The 21529-nt window shown below is 35.8% G+C and overlaps 2 protein-coding genes across 2 annotated transcripts; both read right to left on the reverse strand.

Moving 5' to 3' along the window:
* Window positions 1–217: 217 nt before the first annotated feature.
* Window positions 218–1559, reverse strand: LOC108328654 (ethylene-responsive transcription factor ERN1). Its single transcript, XM_017562548.2, has one exon. The coding sequence runs from the start codon at window positions 1236–1238 to the stop codon at window positions 369–371; it is 870 nt and encodes a 289-aa protein (XP_017418037.1). The 5' UTR covers window positions 1239–1559; the 3' UTR covers window positions 218–368.
* Window positions 1560–10548: 8989 nt separating this feature from the next.
* LOC108329089 (uncharacterized) lies at window positions 10549–21209 on the reverse strand. The gene is made up of 20 exons (XM_017563097.2): window positions 19783–21209; window positions 19011–19214; window positions 18203–18307; window positions 17420–17485; window positions 17172–17336; window positions 16942–17016; window positions 16681–16832; window positions 15252–15387; window positions 15103–15172; window positions 14886–15013; window positions 14739–14795; window positions 13672–13857; window positions 13498–13590; window positions 12852–12937; window positions 12645–12711; window positions 12477–12543; window positions 12253–12389; window positions 11473–11564; window positions 11273–11339; window positions 10549–11174 (listed from the first exon to the last, which is right to left on the reverse strand). Exons 1-20 carry the CDS (start codon window positions 21016–21018, stop codon window positions 11010–11012), a joined length of 3354 nt encoding a protein of 1117 aa, XP_017418586.1. The 5' UTR covers window positions 21019–21209; the 3' UTR covers window positions 10549–11009.
* Window positions 21210–21529: the final 320 nt, after the last annotated feature.

Raw genomic sequence — 21529 nt, forward strand, 5'->3', positions numbered from 1 at the left:
AGATCCAAGGTTCTAATTTGCTTACTTTGCCCTCCAAAGTGTGGTTTTCACACTGCATATTCCTAGAAAGGAGACTTTGATGAAAACTTTAAGATTCAATTTTGACATTTAGGATGTGAAAAGAAGAACTTAAATGCTTAAACTTTTTACACAATAATATAATTAAAAATGAGCTTTCACAAGCGGCTAATGCAACTCATTGATCTTCCTGCTCACATTGAGAACAAAATTATATCTCACCATTGTTATTGTAATATTTCAATCAATGCTCAGATCCACACTCCTCCCTCGAGTTTTCAATAAATTAAAATAAACAAGACTACTGACATTCAGATGGAACAATTGCAGGATCTTTTAGACCTTCAAGTTTAGCAGAACAATGAGCATAAAGGTGGAAGATCCCAGAGAGTTTCACTGGAGTCCTGAACAGTTTCCATGTACTCTTGCACCCCATTAATTGCATAGAGTGAAGCTGATATCTGTCTTTCAACTTTCATTCTTTCAAATTCACAAAGCTCCAAGTCAGCTGCATCAGTGAGACAATCATCAATCTTTGGTACATCCAATATTTGAGCAATGGGAAAACGATCAAAGACAGGTCCAAAACCCCATGAAGTATTGGATTGATGACCTGACCCAAAATCCTCCCTGCAATTGCTCAAATCTGGTTTATAAGCATCATCAAACAGATTTGAACTTTGAGGTGTCATGGTAGAAAGATACTTCTCATTGTTGCCATTGCCATTGTTTGAATTACAATGAGTACTAGTAGTAGTTGTAGTAGTTGTAGTAGTGGTAGTGGTAGTAGTACTAGCAGTGCCAGTGCTGCTTACTCTTGGAACTGCTGCATTATTAGCATTAGCAATAACATTAGCATCTTCCTGTTTCTTTATCCCTTTTTTGTTGTTAAGAAGATTCCGAATTCGAGAAGCAAGAGGGGAATCCAAGGACACATGAGTGATGAAGTTGGTGCGAGTGTTTGATCCACGAAGAAGGCATGCAGCTTCATCATAGGCTCTGGCTGCTTCCTCAGCTGTTTCAAATGTGCCAAGCCACATTCTTATCTTCTGAGTTGTGTCTTTGATCTCAGCCACCCATCTCCCCGAAGGCCTTTGTCTCACCCCAACAAATTTGTTGGTGTTGTTGCTTCTGCTTCGCCCTTTCAACTTTCCTCCTCTGGTGACTGCAATGCCTGATTTCTGATGCTGCAGGTTTGGTTGTTGGAATTGAATTTCCATCACAAATACTATTATCAAACAAAATGGTCTACTTGAACGGTACAACTTGTGATGAAGATGTTTCAAGAAACAAGACAAGAGGACCAGAAGTTGTTTATAGCTCTCACAATGTTGATGGAAAGCTAGCTATTACTTAATTTTCATGTTATTGTTTGCAAGCTGTGAGAATATATATATATATACATATAATATATACACACACACATAGGATTGAAAAAGGTGCCTAACTTTTGAGCAAGCAAGTGGGATTAATATAGAAGATGCACATCATGGGATTTGTTAATTGTTTAACTTTTTGAAAGCATATTTAAAATTTGACATGATGCAGACAGGGTATCCTCTTCAAATTCAATATATCACCCTTTACTTTCCAACCGCCCCTGTGTATGAACGTATGTCTTTTCTGGGCATTCCATTACAGAAAGAGTCAAGCCTCAGTTTGAAAAATGTGTCTGAAACAGAATCAATTTGATCTAGTTTTAGTCACACTACTAATAATCTTGTTTTCTCAATAAAAAAAATAAAATTAACTGAGTCCTAACATTACATCTCCCGGTTGAAAATGCATCTGAGTCCAAATCTCACATCGATAAAAATGAAAAAGTAAAATACTGTATAAAATCGAAAAATCCATTAATTCATTGGCTTAAAATTTTATGCAGAGATTATTGTCAATCCCAACACTCTGATACCCTAAAAAATGGCAACAATTTTATTTAGTTCTAGAATTTGCTCATAACGTACACCTTTATCAAATAAATCCCATCACAAGAATACATAATTCATTCAATTCTTTTAGAGCAAAAAGACTAATTAGCAAATATTGTTGCATACAATTCTACATCTTGAAACGGTCATAAAACCATGGGTTTGGGTCAACGCCTAGTTTGGTAAATCATCGAAAGGGCTAGAACATAGATAAAAGCAACAGTGGAAAAAAGGGAAATAAGAGAGTTGTTATTATAATACTTAGTAGGAAGTCTTTGTCCTCACTCTTCCATCACATTTTGCTAAGTCAAACAGTTGAAAGTTTGGTAGTGAATGCATGAATGGGTGCCAGATGGAGGCCCCAAAATGATCCTTTATAAACAAACAGATCATTAGAGCCATGCTTGACACTCTCACCTATGTGGCTACACATAACAACAATAATGTTTTGTTGATAATAATTAATATATAAAAGATTCAGAAAACATGCACATATCTTATCGTGCGTGCTGCGTTTGTGGTAAGTTGAACCCCTCTTCTCACGTCACCAAGGACATTTTGTTCCCTCTAACATGTTTTATTCATAGATTCTTCTTCACCTTATTTCAACCAATTCCAAGGTTTTGATATCTGTGACATTGTCCTTCTCTTCTTTCTTAATTCATTGAGGAGACAATTAGCTAACCTAAAACAACTATTCACCTTAACTTAACCCTCCAACTCTTTTTCCCTTTTGCTTTTGCTTTTTTTTTTTAATTATGAAATGAATTTTCAGTCTTTAAATATTGCATGCCACTAGAAGTTTGCAATGGATCTCACGCTAGACAAGAATGAAGATATGGGGAAAAAGACACAAGTTTATTTTACTAAATAAATTAGCAATCCAACATGGTAATGTTATCTTGGAAAATCTTTCCAAGATCAAGTTTTGGAAAATCTTCAATCATGTTTGCAATAATTTCATCCTTTAACATAGCTAGCAAAAGGTGCTTAGATAGATTAAGCTTCATCAATTCGAATGAATAGTATTATGGTAATATTAGTACTTATTTAAATAGTATAGTATGAATAATAGATCTAAAAATTTAAATACTTTGAAAATATTTATTTATTATTATTTTTATCTAAATTATTTTTTACAAAAAAAATCAATTTTAAATATATTTATTATATGTAAATAAAAATATATTTAACTATTATAAATATTTGATATTTTGTCATATTTTACTATACACCTAAAATATACAAAACTCTTAAAAACCCCAATAAAATCTAATAGAAAATCTAATTTTCCAAATGTTAGTGTAGAATTTTTAAAGCAAGAAAGGGGGAAAAAGATTAACAAGAAAGAGTTAAAGTGCCCTTGTGTTCCTTTAATGAAAAACACTTTTTTTAATTTTCAATAAAGAAGATAAGATTGAGGGAGATGCTTTATGTTAGATGCTTCAACTACTAATGAGGTAAAGGGGACCTTTAGATTTTCAATGAGAATCTTTCACAAAGAAAAACAAATAACTGAAACCCTCCCTCTCTAGTTTTCTATACATCATTATCCTTTAGCTTCTTGGTATACCTTATCAAATACAACCTTTTGATGCCTTTTAAAGTTATTATACTTCACTTAAAACTTATCAAACTCTATCTCATTTAGATTATTTTAAGTACCAAAGTTATTTGAAACATAAACCCATATTTAAAGTCAATGATGCCTGCTCATGCTTTTTTATATATAAAATATAACATTTGCCACATAGTCCCATATGTGATACCTACTACAACTACTTCAACTCTTCATACAAATTGAAATGAGTAATACTTAACCTTAACTAATTATATAAAATTGTACATGAACATAATTAATATAGCTCCTCTAATATGATAGAGTCAGAATAGTCATCATTTCTCGCCAAACATACCAATATACCAACAAAATATAATATTTAGTTTGATATGTTTATATATAAAGAGAGATTAAGTTGTTCATCAAATTAAATTATAAAACAATTTATTTTGTTAAGTGAGAGTAGAAATGACATAAAGAATCAAGTTAGACGGGTTAGTTGTCAGTCCGACTAAAAAAGACAGATTAGGATAATATTTTTAACTCGCGAACCTGAACCAAGCTTGTCAAGCTAGTTTTGTGTGTTAGTCAGGCCACTTTGTGAGTCTGGCTTCATTAAAAAATTAGAATTTACGTTGTGACACTTTATATTAACACAACCTGACATCTCGATTGAGATCTGATACAACTTGATCAATGTCTAATACAACTCGACCAAGGTCTGGTATAACTCGGTCGAGGTATGAAACATCCTAAATGTAATCCCTTTCAGCTCGACAACTAGTCATCAACCCATTTTCATGTAAAAAATAAAAATTTCAACTTATATCTATGTGATATTAGACTTTCGATTACAGAACAAAAAAATAATAAAACAAGTGAGTTTGTCCTGCAGCTTAGGAAAACCCGGCCAAGTTGTAAAATTCAATCCTTTTTATAATTGACATACTAACCCGACCTGTTTTTGGTAGACTAATGTTTACCTAAGCTTAAACGGGCTAACATCCCAATATATATAGTATATACTATAATAAGGAGAAGCAACATGCATGATAAAGTAGTACAGTTATCCAAAAACAACTATAAATTTAAAACTTTATATACAGACCGAAGACTATTCCAAAACTATCTACAAGGCTTTAAAGAACCAAACACATCTACTCAGCAGCAGCATCACCTCCATCCAATGCTTGTTCCAAGGAAAACTCTTCTTCCGCTGCTCACATCCAAAGGATGGTCATCGCAGAAGAAGAACAGCAGAACATACAAAACATAAGCACACAACAGGGTAAGCTAGTTTAAACAAAGACGAATCATACCACAATCAATAAAATTCATACAAGTATATTATACATTCACATCACTTAAACCCTTCACCCATAACACAGACTGACTCTGACTGTCCGGACTTAGAATGATTGCCGAGTTATGGCGGGTCGTGCACTCGTGGTGACTTCTACTACTTTGCAAAGCCATTACCAATAGGTTTCACCCTACCACACTCACGAGGTTAGTCCGTTATCACTCACCTTGGGCCATACTGGAAGCACCCAAGACTAGGACCTCCTACTACTCCTCACGACATGGATCAATCCTCTCTACTTGAGAATGAAAGACCATTGGAGTTTCAGGATAACCCCCAAGACTGAGCTCCTGCATTCATTCTAAACTTACTTGAATCTCAACTAGAGACTTCACTTTAAATCACAACATAGGGCACCACCATGTCTCCTCTCCTTGAGGATCATGGAATTACGTCCATAAACAACACTTGAACTTTACCATTTTGATTACAACATACCACAATCACCACAGATATTACATGATATAACTACAACTTACTTCATACAACACTTATTGATACACATCCAACAACATAAGAACACACAAGACTTGAACTAGAACGTACCCCTCGCACAGCGCACACCTTCGCATAGCGAGACCATAAACTTCTCGCACAGTAACCTAAATCGCCTTGCGAAAGCCAAAGACAGAGACCAACTACTCTAGATCCCTCGCATAGCGACTAAACTGGCTATGCGAATAAAATTGTAAAATGCTACAAACCCCAACCCCTCGCATAGCGACTCAATTCGCTACGTAAGAGTCTCCTCCAGAGACTTGACCCCTCAAGCACTCGCAGAGCGAGACCCACTCGCTGATCGAATAAAAATAATAATGGTTCCAAACCCCAACCAGTCGCATAGCGATTACACTCGCTATGTGGATTGACAAACAGAGAGCAACCCTCTCAAATCGCTCGCACAGCGCACCCATTCGTTATGCGGGTACATTGGCAGAGAGCACCTCGCCAAGGGAACTCGCTATGCGAATCCATTCGCACAGCGAGTCTGCATAATCTGCAGAACGAAATTCTGCAGAATTACACAACTCAACCACTCTTTACCAATTCTACTCAACTTGGCCAACTTCTAACACTCCTAATTCGATATATATACTAAATTAGACTTGACTAAAGGATTCTAAACATTCCTAACACCAATCTAAAGTGTTTATGCACCAATCTCTACTCTAAAACCTCCAATTCATCAACTTATAGACCCAAAACCAATTCTACCACTTGGAACCTATTTTTGACCATTTTGATGACTCAAACCAGTCACATATGACCTATCTACACTATCCCAGCAGTCACCAACAACCCTTAACCACAAATCCTCAAATTCACTACCTCACTTCCTTAAAATACACTAAACCAGTCCAATTCACTTTACTCTTTACTTCAACCACACTACAACACATCACAACCAATACCAATCACCAATTTACACACATTACAGCATATAGATTCATCCAAATCAGCTCATCAATCACAATTCACAGTTTCTACCCTTTTAACAATTAAGAACATACATTCACTAGCTGGAATTTTAACTGCACAGCACTTAATCACATAATTCATTTCATACAACACCAATTGATAATTGAAACACAATCTAGCTTCCCTTACCTCAGAGATAACAGTCCCAAACACAGAAACGTTCCAGTCGTACCTTGCACAGCAAGGAATTTAAACAGAAACCTACAACTCACCAATTGGTGATAGAGAACCACACTTAGAACCTAAATTGAGCTAGAAATGGAAGGAATAACTACTAATCACATGCAACCAAAATCGTTGCATGCTCACAGCACAGAGAACAGCGGACAGAAAAAGGGAGACAACTTACCAGCTGAAGAACGAGAAATTGATCGGTCCAAACTCAAGCCCTCAACGCCAGGATCGCCTAGGCATTTCCTGATCGTTGAACAGATAACTCAGCAAGAAGAAATTTTAGAGAGAACTCAAAGAACTCTGAGGAATAAAGTTCTAGAGAGATGAAGTGTTCTTAGAATAATGAGAATAGTTTATAAAATTTCCTTTTATATTATCAAATTATTTTAAAGTAAAATAATCGATCTCACTATTCTAATACACCAATCTGCTCTATAACACTCTATTTTTCAGGTCATTACATTCTCTCCAACAACAAAAATTTTCACCCTCGAAAATTAGACTTACCAGAGAACAGGTGAGGATAGGATTCTCTCATAACTCCCTCTAACTTCCAAGTGGAATCACCTGTTCTACTATCCCAGACAACCTTGACTGGACTGATGGTTTTTCCCCTAAGTTGCTTGGTCTGGCTCTCCACAATCCTGGCTGAGTTTGTCCGTTTCGTTACTCAAGTAAAAGAAAAAATATAATAATAATTTCATTTCATTTTTTCGGGAAAGAGAAAACAAAATCTATATATTAATGAATATAAGTGCGAAATTTTTTATGTGGTAGGTGAGAAAATGAGGAATGGAGAGTTGGATGGCTTAACTTCCTGTACTCCCAAAATTTCTTCACGCAAGTCCTAAACTTTTTGAAATGACTAGTTTACTTTTTATAAAAATGATTTGTAGATTATATGTTACAAATCTCGAACAATTTTTTTAAAGTATCTGTAAAATTTCTGGAATGCATGAAATGCATTCAGAAAAAAGCTTTTAAATATGAAATTTCTAGAACAAGTTTCCAAGATACATATAATATCTTTCAAAACGAAATTTTAAAATATTTTACATCAAATGTGTTTTAGAAAGGGTTTTCCGGAACAAACATTTTTTCACAGTTTCTCTCTTTCTTTTTCTCTGCAACGTTCTTCTTATGTTCTTCTTTCTCCTTTGTTCTTCTTTTCTCATCAGTAGGTGATGATGAAATGACAGTGGTGACAGCAATGGTGTGTACAGTGATGGTAATTTAGTCTTTTTATATCAGTATAGAGGTGCAATTAGTAATTATAGGGAGCAATATCCAATAGGCAAGTTAAATTATGGATGTTGGATGGCTATTTTTTTAGGATAAATGCTAGCGATAGCAACACACTATATTTCATATTGTTTCAATATTTCTTTTAATTCACTTAATTAATGAATGTTTTACTATTTACTTAAGTTTGTTTCATAAATAGCATATGTATAATCACGTAACAAAATTATTCCTGTAATAACTTAGAAAATAGAGTATTATAGTTAATAAGTGTTTAAAATAATAAGATTAAGTATTTTAAAAGTTAAAATAATTCAATAATATAAATAGAAATTCATAAATTTGTCTTATTATCTAAAACACCCATTATCTCTCTAGAATTTTTTTCTGAGTTCTCTTTTTTTTCTCTCTACGATTTCTGACCCCTAGATCATTTATTTAACGATCAGTAAACGTCTAGTAGATCACGACAGTGTAATCTCTATCATTATTCGTTCAATTTTCTTTTTAGAGCAAGTAAGTTTCTACTCATTTTCTTAAATTTGTAGTTTAAGGCGCATGTGACTAAAAAATTTTTGCATGTGTCGTCCATCTTTCTTTTCTAATTCTTTATTGATCAAAGGTCCTAAGGACTCATTTCTATCACAATTAAGTGGTTTGTAGGCATTCTTAGGGTTCCTTGGGCTCGAAGTAAGGTTAGAACACTACGTAGAACTTGGTGGCTTTCTGATAAGGTAAGAGAAGCTAGTTTAGATTCTAATTTTATAATATGATATGTGGTAACTTGAATAATAGGATGATTTAATTATGATTGAGTTATTCCCCCTATGTGCATTGTGTTTTGATTATTTAATTGGCAATATGATTGTGGAATGGCTTGATATGATTCCATGTTAGAATGGATTTAACCTTGTGAATGTTGTTGTTGTGATGTTGGTGGTATTGGTCATGGTGAAATATTGAGGAGAAATGAGTAACTAACAATTATAGGTTATTTTTTGTCTAAAGTGTAGGTTTTGAGAGGTGAGATTTTGTAGGAGTAGTCAAAGAAGGGGAATTGAACTTTAGGGTTTGCTTTGTAGTCATTTGAAACTTGTTTGAGTTGTGAGTTGGTAGATATGGGAGTTAGGATAAAGTGGTACCAATTGGTTAAGTTTTAATTGGTTTTAGATGCATTTTAGAGGTTTTGAGTAGTAGTTTTAGAAGTAGAAGGTCTAAGGCAAAGTGGAGGGCTTGGAATATGTTTTTGGGTAATTTTGGACTTGTTCAGACCCCTAAGTTGGTTAGTTATGAGTATAAATTGATATATTTGAGTTATGGTCTATAAAGGAGTGTTCTGGTTGATTTTGAGTTCAAATTCCATGATAGAGGTTAAACTTGGTTAGGATTGGATCATATATATTTGAGATAAGTGTGAAAAATAATTGTTTTCATACTTATTAATTAGCTCAAAGTTGTGATTATTCATGAATTATGTGTTTTTCTCATAGAAAAGATGTAGTTAGTAGAAAAGTGGTGCAGTTCTTTGTACAGGAACCTTAAACATCATTGAAGGGTTGTTAGTAGTTTCTCGCTAAGTCAGTCATCATGCGCTCAACTACAAAGAAGACTATTCGCTTAGCGCATCAGCACTCTTTGCTCGGCGAGTGAGGTCAGTTAAGAGATCAACATTTGAGTTTTCGCTCAACACATGCATAGTTGTGCGTTGAGTTTTCGCTCAACACATGCACAGTTGTACGTTGAGCGAATTATTTAAGTCTGATTTGATTTTTAGTTCGAGAAAGACAAAAGGAGAGACAGTTCTAGAAAGAGAAAAATATGAAAGACATTTTAGGAACTCCAGAAACACTGCTTCAAGACGTTTGAACACCATTTTTTATTGAATTACTTCAAACGTGTATGTTTTAGATGACTATGAGTACCTAAATTTCTCTTTCGTTAAAATAGATATAATAAATTCACTGTGATGTAAAATTCCTTTGCAACATGTAATGTAAAATTCCTTTGCAATATATCGTTGTTCAATCATATATTCTTTCATTGTATGAAAATATAATGCTATTTAAATGTCTTTAATTACTAGAAAATAACTTTAAACATGGACATAAATAGAGCACCTAAGTGATTTAAAAGGATAGACTCAAAGTAACTTACCATGTCAATTAAAAAGACCTTAAAAAATAATATAATAGTGAAATCCTTCTACAACTAAAATATTTTTTGCTCCTAAAAATTCTTTAATTCGTACTTTATATTATCATAAATTTTCTGTTTAAGTTTTAATATTCTAGATTCAATTCTTAATTGAAAGAAATGGTGTTATAATTGTTTATCAACACTCAACTCTTGCATAGATGCTGATTTCATGAATTTATAGGAAAACAGATTCTGTGCAATACGATGAATTCATTTATAAAATTGGATAAAAATTCTTCGTTATCAAAAGCAAAATTTTGATATTTCTCTTGGAACAATCAAATAAATAGAAGAAAAAGCAACACAAACCGTGAACTACACCAGTTTTTCAGTAAAAGGGTAACATAAAATGGCGTTCTTTTCATTAAACAAAATTTACCCTTCCTTCTTTGACTTTGCTACATATCAATGAAGTCTTCATACTTTTTTTCTTATTATTTTATACAACCAAAAGAATGAAGATTACTTTGAAAGGACTCCTTTTCTAATAATCAAAACAACCTAAAACTCTGTTCCCTACATGCATATCAGAACGTATAGTGTGAGGATGAAGGGGGGAAGCGCAAAAGGAAACACGCAGGCAGATATACAAATAAATTAAACTATGACATTGTTTCCAACCTCCCAAAGAAACGACCCATCAAAACTGTTACAACTCAAAATAAACAAAAGAATGCTATGCGATTTTTCTGAGTCATGCATGACTCGGTCACGCCCCACCCCATCATCCAGACAGGATGTAGTCACTATTCATTTCAGAACTCCTTCTGACTGTAACACAGTATACACATTCCACACCAAAACTGTTTCCCATCCAACCAACTCAACACTGCTCTGCCTCTGCGACAAAGCCATACCTCACAACTCTTGGCTTTCTAAACCAAGGTCAGCAATCATGAAACACGAATCAGACGCAGCTGCTTGCTAAGGAAAATACTCTAATTATGCTGCTAAAGGAATGAATTTGACCTGACAATGCAGCTTCTGAAAAGGCAACAATGACATCACATGATAATAGAGGTGGCATCTGATGAAGGTGACAAAATAACTAGGATGAGAGGATGGACTGAAGTGCAAGTTGCTGCTGAGGCTGCAAGGATGACCATGTTGAAGCAAGGGTTGAAGGTGGTAAAGTCTGTTGTAGCTGCCTCAATAGATTAATCATTCGACTTACAGTTTGTTCAGTTGCCAGATCAGTTCCCGCACATAAAACCTGCACCATAGTTGATGCCCAAAGCACAACACGTTTTAGAATGGAAAAGTGGGGCCAGAATCTAACAGCACCAACTAAAACAACTGGCACTAAAATACCTCAGCAAAAACTGCGACAATTTTGGGAAGATATTGATTGTTGGGACCTATAAGTTCTCTATCTGATCTGAAATTCAAAAGAGGTGTGGTTTAATATATATATATAACAAATACCAAAGTCAACTACCAACAAAAAATAAGAGGAAGCATATATCGGTAAATAGAAATCAATCAAAACATGTCCTGGATTAGAATTCCACCTTTCAACCATTGAACAAAGTTGGTCGTGCACAACCTTAGCCTCGATTAAATCACCTTTTATAGGCAAGCAACTCAGCCAGGCAGGAACAACCTGATACAAAGCAATAAACGGTTAGGATAGAAACAAAACCTACAAGCAGAGGAGGGCTTTAGTCTAATCTATCATTTTCTTCAAGGATTCAAAATGAGTGTCAGGACCTAATACCCATCTTATCCTAAACCAGGGTTTTCGGCCTAAAATGTTCAGAGAACCCACCAAGTAAATGATAAAGAATAAATTATGATTAGAAAATTCTTCCACAATTGTGTCGAAGTCCTCTTCAGAAAAGTATCAATTACTGATAGAGGCAGAGTTTTCCTGATGTGAATGATTCGGACAAAGTCATTCAAGAATTTTGAACCGTATGTAAAATAAAATACCTTCATCCTCTGGGTCAGGGACTGACTCAATTAAACACAGTAAACATATTATGTTTGTCTGTGTCTATCCAGAAACCCCAGTTTTCCAGCATTACTAGAAAAAACGTGCCAAAGGAATCCAGAAAGTAAATTCAGAAAAAGCTGAAAGACTCGCCTTATCAGGACATGATCCAACGACTTGACCATTACTCCAATGATAAAAAAATCACCATTATCATATAGCACAAATACTACACCAAGCAATATGACTACGTACCAACTTACAATTTTTAAAATGACATCAGGATCACAAGCTAGATCAAGTAAACAGAAGCGTTTTAAAAGACAGCAGAGACATGGAGCACCAAAATGTAATATACCTGGGTTGCATTTATGCTATCACGGTGAAACTGGCATATTTTTCCAAGAGCTGAAACAGCATTGTCATATGCCATTACGTTATCAGGAAGTTGTGCATTTGGATGCCTTATCACAGTATCTAACCTTGAGAGTGCCTCTGCAGTAGAGCAGATAAAAAATAAAATAAAAAAGACATATAGTTGGCCACGGAAAAACAGTTAAATGGTGGTATTGGGCAACTAACCTCCAACGAGGGGTTTGAAAACAGATCCACCAAACTCAGCACAAACGCCAACACCATAAACAGCAGCCTGCAAAGACATTTAATTATTGAGACTATTATTATCTCAAATTATATTATAAAAATGGAAAGCAATATTAATATACAGTAAACCAAGAAGGGGAAGTTAACCTGTCGAACATCTGGATATTCATCATTGCAAGCTTCTAGTAAGAATGGAAGGAAAGAATCATAATATCTGTACAACAAAAAGAAGCATGTAAAAATATAGAACAAAATCATTCAGGGTAAAGGGGATAAAATATTTTTTGCAAGGAAATGTAGAAAGTCCACACAAGAACGAAAGACAGGGGACTCCCACAAGGAGGAAGCACTTACTTGAGAGCGGTTTCACGACAGTGCTCAGCAACATCATCAAATATACAGATGGCAATTCTCCTTTCCTCTGAGGTTTTATCTTTTCCCTGATATTGATTATCAATGGCGGAGGGACGGAATGGGATCAGAAAACAGAATGGAAAACATTTCTAAGCTCGTAATTTGTACAAATTTAAAAATGTCCACATCACAAATATAGGCAAGTAGTTCAGTAGTAAATTAGTAATTGACATAATCCAAGTTATTTTCGTGTGCTCTGGGAAGGGGGGGGATCAGAACATTAGCATGTTCCCTTAATAAAACCCAAATTTCATACAGAAGCATTTAAGGAGGTTGCATTGTCATGATAGAGGCTAGTTCACATGATATTATCCACTTATTTCACTAACTACATGGCCTTTTCCCCAATAAAAAAGGGCATACATAACAATCAGGAAAAATGAATATCAACTTAGGAAAGAAAGATAATAGCTAGACAAAATTTCTTTTTCATTCAAATTAATTGCCTTACGGAAAAAGATTTCACAAAAAACAAAAGGAAATGCCATGAGAGGAGAGATAGACAACTTCAAAGCAAGAACGCCAAAAACTTAAGACTAATTCTAGCATCAAAGATGTATTATTAGATAGACAGAAAGAAACTTACAAACATAGGTGTTATGTATGAGGACAGCTCATCAAAGAACGGCAAGAAGGATGTCCTGAATGTTTTTATCAAAGTTCCCAAGCAATCACCAACCTAGAACATAATGATTAAAATAATTGTTAGGACAGCACATAGAAAAGAATTAAACTAAAGGACTCAGATTACTGAACATACTTGATCAAAAAGATCCTCTTCTTGCTCATTTTCTTCCTTGAGTAGTTCTCTTTCTTCAGCATCAAAGTCCTCTTCTTTGGCCCTCTCTGCTCTTTCATGTTTTCTTGTTGAACTGGCTGTAAGGACTTGTTTAATCTCATCAACAATACTCCGTACTTGCTTTTCATCTAGATGTGGTCCAGAGACCTGAGAGAAACAAATCCTATCCAACTTCAGTTTTAAAAAACAGCTTAGAGACAATAATAAAATCACTTGAGATTTTAGAACAGCAGAAAATAGCCTCAAATCCATGTCCAACCATGACATATAAAAACAAATATGAACACAGATGCAGAATTATATGGCAAAATATAATGACAAACAAGTACGGAGTAATAAATAATGACAAACAAGTAATAAACAATTGGATAATACTAAAAGACAAAACAAGTATACTTCAAACTGTCATTCTACAGTTGAAAAATTCATCTTGGCACACTTTTTTCTTTCCTGCAATGGTGTTCATCCCTTCCATCGTCCCACTTCTTCTACTCCTTCATTTGTTGGATTCACATGGTGGTTCTACTTACCCCCTCCTTATCTGGATCACCAGGTATAGGGAAGCCTTGCTGTCCTATTTTTGCGTTCAAAAGTATTTCGTATTTTCTTAGGATGTGTGACTTATGCTCATAAATTATATTTCTAATTTGCAAAGGAATAAACTGTAATTTTACGAAGTTTGTAGGCACTGTGTACAATGAGTAAGAATAGCTGAAAAAGTAGTCATGCCACTAATGCTATTCTCTTTCTATTGTAGAAAGTCAGAAAAAAAGTTCCCAAATTATTCAATTATCCAGTGTGATATACAAATTCTACTCTATGTAACATTCTTTCAAGGCATATTGTTACTTAAGAACCAGAACACACATCATGGACAAAATTGTCTCTCCCATAAACTATTTTGGGCATCCCCTTCACTCAAATAATTATGACAGACTGTACATAAGATTGTATGCATCAAAACTGTTACATTTCAGATATAAAGATAACTTACAAATCTTCCATCATGATAGAGGGATGTTACAAACCTGTATGCATTCATTTAATGCGTCCAACATGCTTGCACAAATTTCTACTTCTGGCTCCTGCAAGACAAAATATATATTGATATAAGCACACAAAAACTGCAGTATGGATACCAAATTATCAGAATAATAGATAGGCAGGATTTTAACCTTGTGTAAAGCCTCCACCAAACTTGGTATTATATAATCAGACAACTGCTTTATGTAAGTCTCATCCCGACCTTGTGATTGTCCCTTCTCTACAGCTGATTTCGCTGAGGATAACAGTTCTGGCATGGCTACATTAAAAAACAGGCAAGTGACATTTAAAAAAATCATTAAGAGTGCTCGAGGATATAAATAAAAAATATCAAATTTAAGAAAATACCTGAAACTGCTGCCTTCCTAACTTCTTCATGGAAGTAAAATTTAAGAAGTGGAACCAATGTGAAAGCAACCTAGATGATTTCACAAAGTTAGCCAATAAAATATCTTCTAGGACTGGAAAATGCCAATAAAATATAAAACAAAATCAACCTGGTCAATCCAAGGAAAAAATCCTTCCTTCAACTCGTCAGCATAGCAACATAGCATGTTACAAGCAGTAGCCTTCTCCTCCAAGACACTAGTCTTAATGCCTATCCTTTTATCCCCAAGTGTAATTGTTTCGATGCTACAAAAACAACAGCCACATACAAAGTATTATCCATCAGCATAATCTATGTCTCCGTTCTCTGTGCTTATTCCCTTCTTCCATAACATTCGAGAATGAAAGGTCATATATCGCAAGAAAACTGTTACTTAAAATTTAAGCCCAAGATAAGACATCCTCTCATGTTAACCAAACTAGGCCTGAAGACAACTGCTTGGACCGCTATAAAGTCTTTATCAAAAAATACATGTCCAAGCATAAAGGTCTTACATGGAAGTTTAGGAAATTATTTTTTCATACAAATAGAAATTAATAAAAGAAAATATCATATGTAGCTCACATTATCATAAATAGATAAAAATGTCTTCAAAATAAAGACTGATGTAGAAGCTCAAATACAGGGAAGGGCATCCCGAGGAAATGAAATGAAGAACAAATTGCATATCACATCATACTAAAACCATAGTTGCCATTCCCAGATAGCAGAGTGGAGCAGCCAACCCTAAAAGTGAGATAAAATAGCAGAATGACCACCATTCTAATATTTTTATGAAATTTATATACATACATTATTCTAGATTTTTACATGTATACTGATTGTCTTATCTAACAATATATGTATATATATTTATATTATTTTTTATCTGTTACATATATTGTGTATATTTCCTATTATTACCATATTTTTTATTATTTAGCTTATTATATTATGCGGTAAGTTTGACTTAGTTTTTATTAGTGCAATTAATTAGTTTATTATATTCATTACTACTTATTTGTATTATATTATATAAATATTATATACTTATATAATTATATAATATTTTACTCTTTATTGAATTTACTATATTGTGTGATATGTAATTATTTAAAAGATTAAACGTATTTTTTATATACTATTAATACTATTATATTTATTATTATTTGGTTTAGTATATTATACTGTATATCCACATATTATAAGTTAAAAAGCAACTGACCTAAAATATGATGTTGGAACCAAATTCAGGACCAAAGCCCAACAGAGGACAAATGAGAATACTAAATCATGAAACCCGAAGGACCCACAACCCATAAGTTGAAAAAAAATGGAAGGTTGACAGCAGAGAAATGGAGGTCATGGACTGCAGTTTTTAGCAAGGCTTCAAATAAACAATGCAACAAAACACCCCAGAAGCCCAAACGTGGCCACCCAACTGCAACTCCAAAACACATCACAAGCCTCACCACCATCCCACCCTGCACTAGACAACTATCGCGAACACAGACTAAAACAAGGTATCAACAATTTATGAAAAAGAACTGAAAAGGCACCTATCATCATCTTCGTCAAATTCAGTATCAGAATCTGCAGATGTAATGGTCACATCAGGCTTAAGTTGTGCAGATTGGATCAGAGGAGGCATCACAAAACCCATATATGGGAGAAAATCTTGTCCAAGGCACTTGCAAAGCCGTGCCCATGCCTGAATGCATGGAAGCCAAGTGAAAATTTGAGATTTATAAGAATTTTAACTAGAAGGAAAAAATGAATTATAGATAAGTTTATGGAAACAACTGGTAAAAAGACTGTACTTGTAACATATAACTAGCAGTTGGATCATCAGCATCCAGTTGAGACTGCTGCAGTGACATCAAGACATCCATGACCTGGTAAAGGAAAAATGAAAACAAATTATTACCACACAGAAAGTAAACAACGATTCAAGGAAAGAATATAAAATTACTACTTCCACCAATAATATGAATTTAAAAAGACATAAATGAGGACCAAGTCAAAAATTCAGACTAAGTTAAAATTTCACCTGTTTGGCATCATCCCTGAACTTCTCCTTCCCAACAGCCATTCCTACCAAACTAATGCACTCCATAGCTTTGGCTCGAAGCATCCGATTAGATTTATCATTTGCATTAACCAGAATAGCTTTTAAGTATGGCATCACAGCATCATAATACTTCTGAAATTGCTCCTGTCGTCACAACATTCTTATATATTAAATATAGAAGTTAAAAGCATTGTTACTGCAATGGAGAATATTAGCTACATAAGTACCTGTGAAGAATCTGCAACCGATGCTAAGGCTGTCAAAGCCCCTTCTTGAACCATTTGCTTGCCATTCTAGAACCAAGGCAAGAGAAAGAAAAGATTATCATATGTTTGTACACCAATCGTCCCAAAGGTATCAAAAAACACTTGCACACAATGGGGGGTCAAACAAAATATCCGTAAGATGCATAAAATTAAGAAACAAAACATTAAACAAACCTATGTCCAATATTGGTTTAGCTCAATTCTAGGAAAGGATAATAGCAACAAATCACTCCAGGAAAATAACTATACTAAACATGCAGCAGGACAAATACTTCATCAAGCATATGTGAGACTTAGACACTCCTTAATATCCAAGGTCCCAATACAGCACCACCCCTAAAAGCTGATGTTCCAATTGCTCACACTTTATGACACTTCACTCGACTTTATAGTGCTTTCCAAGACAACAATAACCTAACTATGATACCAATTGATAAGCCCTTAAGTACATGGAGGAACCCGTTGCTAAAAGCTCAGGGGAAAACTGAACAGTCACTTTATGCTAACAAACACTTGGATACTCCACCAAGCATCTCATACTACTCAATATAAGACTTACATCCCATATCCAAATACACACCTAAGACTACAAAAAAAGAAACCAAGGAGAATCCATTGTGTGATATTTGTTTCCAACCACAATGTCCAAACAAGGAAAACATCATACATGACCTAAGATACTATTATCTAAATCCAGATAATTGAAAATTTTCCCGCTAGCTAGATATCAAAATAAGTCAATACCTGCAAGAGTACCAAAAGTTTGCTCACAATCCCATCTAAGTAAGGTGCTAGAATATCAGGGGTACAATTCTCAGTGAAATTTAGCACAGCAGAAGCAGCATGAGCCTGCAACAAACAAATAAAAACGTGATGAGTAAGAGTACTGAATTTCTGAATCTAAATTAAAGAAATTAACAAATCTCAGGAATCTTAAAATTTTAAGCAGACAAGTAAAAAACAGTGGCACTAAACAGCAGATCCATTAACTATGAAGAGACTTTTGGGGTAGAAGAACTCTGATATTTCAAAGTAGTTACTCACATGAGCCATAATCACCTGATGATAAATAATAATGACAGAACACTGAAGATGTTAAAACTGCATATTTACCCTGTCCATTTAACTTTCTTAAATGTAAATGTTTATTAAGATTGTGAAAAGCCTCTGCCAAAGCCTTGAGATAACTGAGCAGACTAATGGCAGTAACTACTAGGTTTGCATTTATATGTGATCACCAGAACCTATAAACAATAAAATACTTCAGGTAACACAAGATGACAGCTACATGAGATTGCTTTGGCCATGAAAAACCAAACTCAACCATATTATTTCCTGAAATACATACATGTTCAAGAACAAAAGAAAGAACACAAAATAGCATACAGTAAAGCTAATTTAGTGCCCATCTTGTAGCATAATATGAATGAGAATATGCAATGGCACAAAACAAAATTTTTACATCTTTAGAAAAAAAAAAAGGAGAGCATGACTAGATTTATTACATTGGCAGACAATGTATCTAATCCAGACAAAAAGCAAAATAACAAACCTGTACTCTTGGATTTTGAAAATCATCCATTGCACCAGCCAAAGCCGGAAGAACTAAGTGGTGAAATTTAACCTGCAAATCTGGCCCCAAATCCGTGGACAACTGCCCAATTGCATTTATAGCTGCCCATCGCACTCGAGGATGGGGATCATGAAATGAATTTAAAATCATTGATAACACCTGTTCCAGATTCTTTATCATTACCTGCACCATCAAATATCACAATCTTAGAGACAGAAAAGTACACGGGAAATAATTTTCTTCCAGCTTATCATGAAAATTCATACACTCAACCCATAAAAACAAAGACATAGTTACAGAATCCCTAATAGTATGCTTACAGTATAACATGCTGCATTTTGGATTCCCATCAAAAAGAAGTATAACATTTATAACAAAGTAAAAAGTAATGAATAGCATACCTACACGAATCATCAAATACTGGTAACCGTACACAAAGGTTTAACACAAAAAGCACAACATAAAAGCATGAGAACAAACACAGAAGCAGCAAACCTAATAAATAGTTAAAAGATCAATTATGAATGGCCAGCAGATCAAGGACATATACTTTCTATCATCACCTACACCGCCTAAATCACAATTTAAGAGAAAAACGCCCAAAAACATGAAGCGTCTTTATTTACTGCTACCTATAAAATTCATCCACACAGCATACAAAACACAGGTACAAACATAAAAGCAAGAAAAGGCCAAAATCACAATCAATATACCCTGTTAGCAGCAAAAATACCAAAGCAAGTGATGATACCTTCGAACAACCCTCAGCAATCTGCGCAAGCGCAATGAGTGCAGCATGGTGCTTTTCCCACTCAGGAGCAGACAAGTAGGTGGGCAACAACTCAGAAGCAACAGGCACTATGGTGTTCCCGCCCAGCGCAATCGAAAGCCTATCCAAACATTCCTGCCCAAACGCATAGTTACTGGTCTCACCAGCATCCTCTTCCTCGTCCACTGCAGCGTGCCATGCAGGATCATCCTCAATATCCAGGACCAAATTCAGCGAAACGCCAAAAAGCTTCCTCACAAACTGCGGCAACTTCCTCATCATCCCAGGGGCGCGTTCCCTGGCCTCGGCGAGAGTTACAACAAACTCAATCGCCAAGTGCCGCGTCCCTTCCTCCAAGGCCTCGGCTTCCGCAACTTGCAGCATGGAGCCCACGACGTCAACAATCTGGCGCCGGAGGAACCGCGGCTCAGTACCAGCGAGCTCGATGAGGAGTTCGAGCGCCTCCTGCGCGACGGCCTCCTGGCCGGAATTCAGTGCCTCGGTGAGCGTCTGCATCATGAGAGGAAGGAGGTCCTGGAAGCGGTCGCGGTCAGAGGAACTAGTGAGGCACTGGATGAAGTTGATGGAGGCGGCGAGGGCAGCGATGCGGACGTCGGAGGGGGTGGAAGAGTGGAGGCAGCGGAGGAAGACAGAGTGGAGAGTGGACAATTGAGGAAGTAGGGTTTGACCGATGTAGTGCGCTAATTGGGCGAAAATCAGGAGGGAGACTTCCTGGAGCCTGGGTTCGGGAGAGGTGACCCACTGGAAGAGGAGGGGGAGGAGGTTGGGCCAGGCGGAGGGGTCGTCGGGGAGAATTGCGGCGGCGAGTTCGGAGATGGTGTCGCAGAGCTTCTTGGAGATGGATTTGATGGGCTCTTGTTGGAGCGAGGAGAGGAGGACGGAGTGGAGGGAGGAGCGGGCGGCCGGGGAGAGGAGTGGCCAGAGGAAAGATTCGTGGTGCCGCGTGAGGTGGCGGCGGAGGAGGATAGCGGACATGGTTCGGGTCTCCGGTTTGGGGGCGGTGTGGAGGAGGTGGGCCAGGCCAAGGAGGAGGGATTCCGGGCGGGTCTGCTTGCAGAGGTTGAAGAGAGACTCAGCCTGAGAACGCTGGTCGTTGGAGGACGACATCAAGTGTGAAATTAGGGATTCAAGATGAGTGGAATCCGGGCCGAGAATTAGCGCCACTTGGGCTTCGTTCTGCCTGGGATCGCTGGCCATCGCTGTCTGTGTTTTACCGATGAAGAATTGAAGAACAGAGGAATTGAGGAAGTGTGCTGTGGAACGTAGAGAAGAAGAGTGAAAAAAGCGAGGGAAGACGAAAAACAAAGCTGGAACGGCAAGGGTTTGTGTTTTGTGTTTTCTGATACGTTTGAGGGAGGGATTTTAAATGGCGGGTTGGGTTTGGATGTCCGCTTCTCTCAGGTTTCTTGCCCTACGGTTTTTTACAGTTCCTATGTGGTTGGTTTATCTCTAACCCTTATCTTATTAACCTACTTAGTTTGTTCTTTTTTCGCTTCTATATTTCCCCACTGCAGTTAGTAATAACGGTCAACCCCTGTTCTTATTTTTATCATCTATATCATATATTTTAGATGAATATTTCTTTTGTTAGTAACCATAATTATATTATTATTATTGGAAACACACATCTTAGTTATCTATTTTATGATAACAAAAAATAATAAATTTTATTTATTTTATAATTATTTTTTATTATAAATAGTTATTT

The sequence above is a fragment of the Vigna angularis genome, chromosome 2 (genome assembly GCF_016808095.1).
Source record: "Vigna angularis cultivar LongXiaoDou No.4 chromosome 2, ASM1680809v1, whole genome shotgun sequence".
In the NCBI taxonomy this organism is placed as follows: Eukaryota; Viridiplantae; Streptophyta; class Magnoliopsida; order Fabales; family Fabaceae; genus Vigna; species Vigna angularis.

Bases quoted from the DNA above. Each gene is read 5' to 3' on its own strand.
- LOC108328654 (XM_017562548.2), bottom strand. From the start codon at position 1,238: ATGGAAATTCAATTCCAACAACCAAACCTGCAGCATCAGAAATCAGGC.
- LOC108329089 (XM_017563097.2), bottom strand. From the start codon at position 21,018: ATGGCCAGCGATCCCAGGCAGAACGAAGCCCAAGTGGCGCTAATTCTC. The intron at 12,938-13,497 runs GTAAGTTTCTTT...AATCAATATCAG, and splicing joins CATACATAACACCTATGTTT to GGAAAAGATAAAACCTCAGA. The intron at 12,390-12,476 runs GTTAGTTGCCCA...GCTCTACTGCAG, and splicing joins TTTCAAACCCCTCGTTGGAG to AGGCACTCTCAAGGTTAGAT.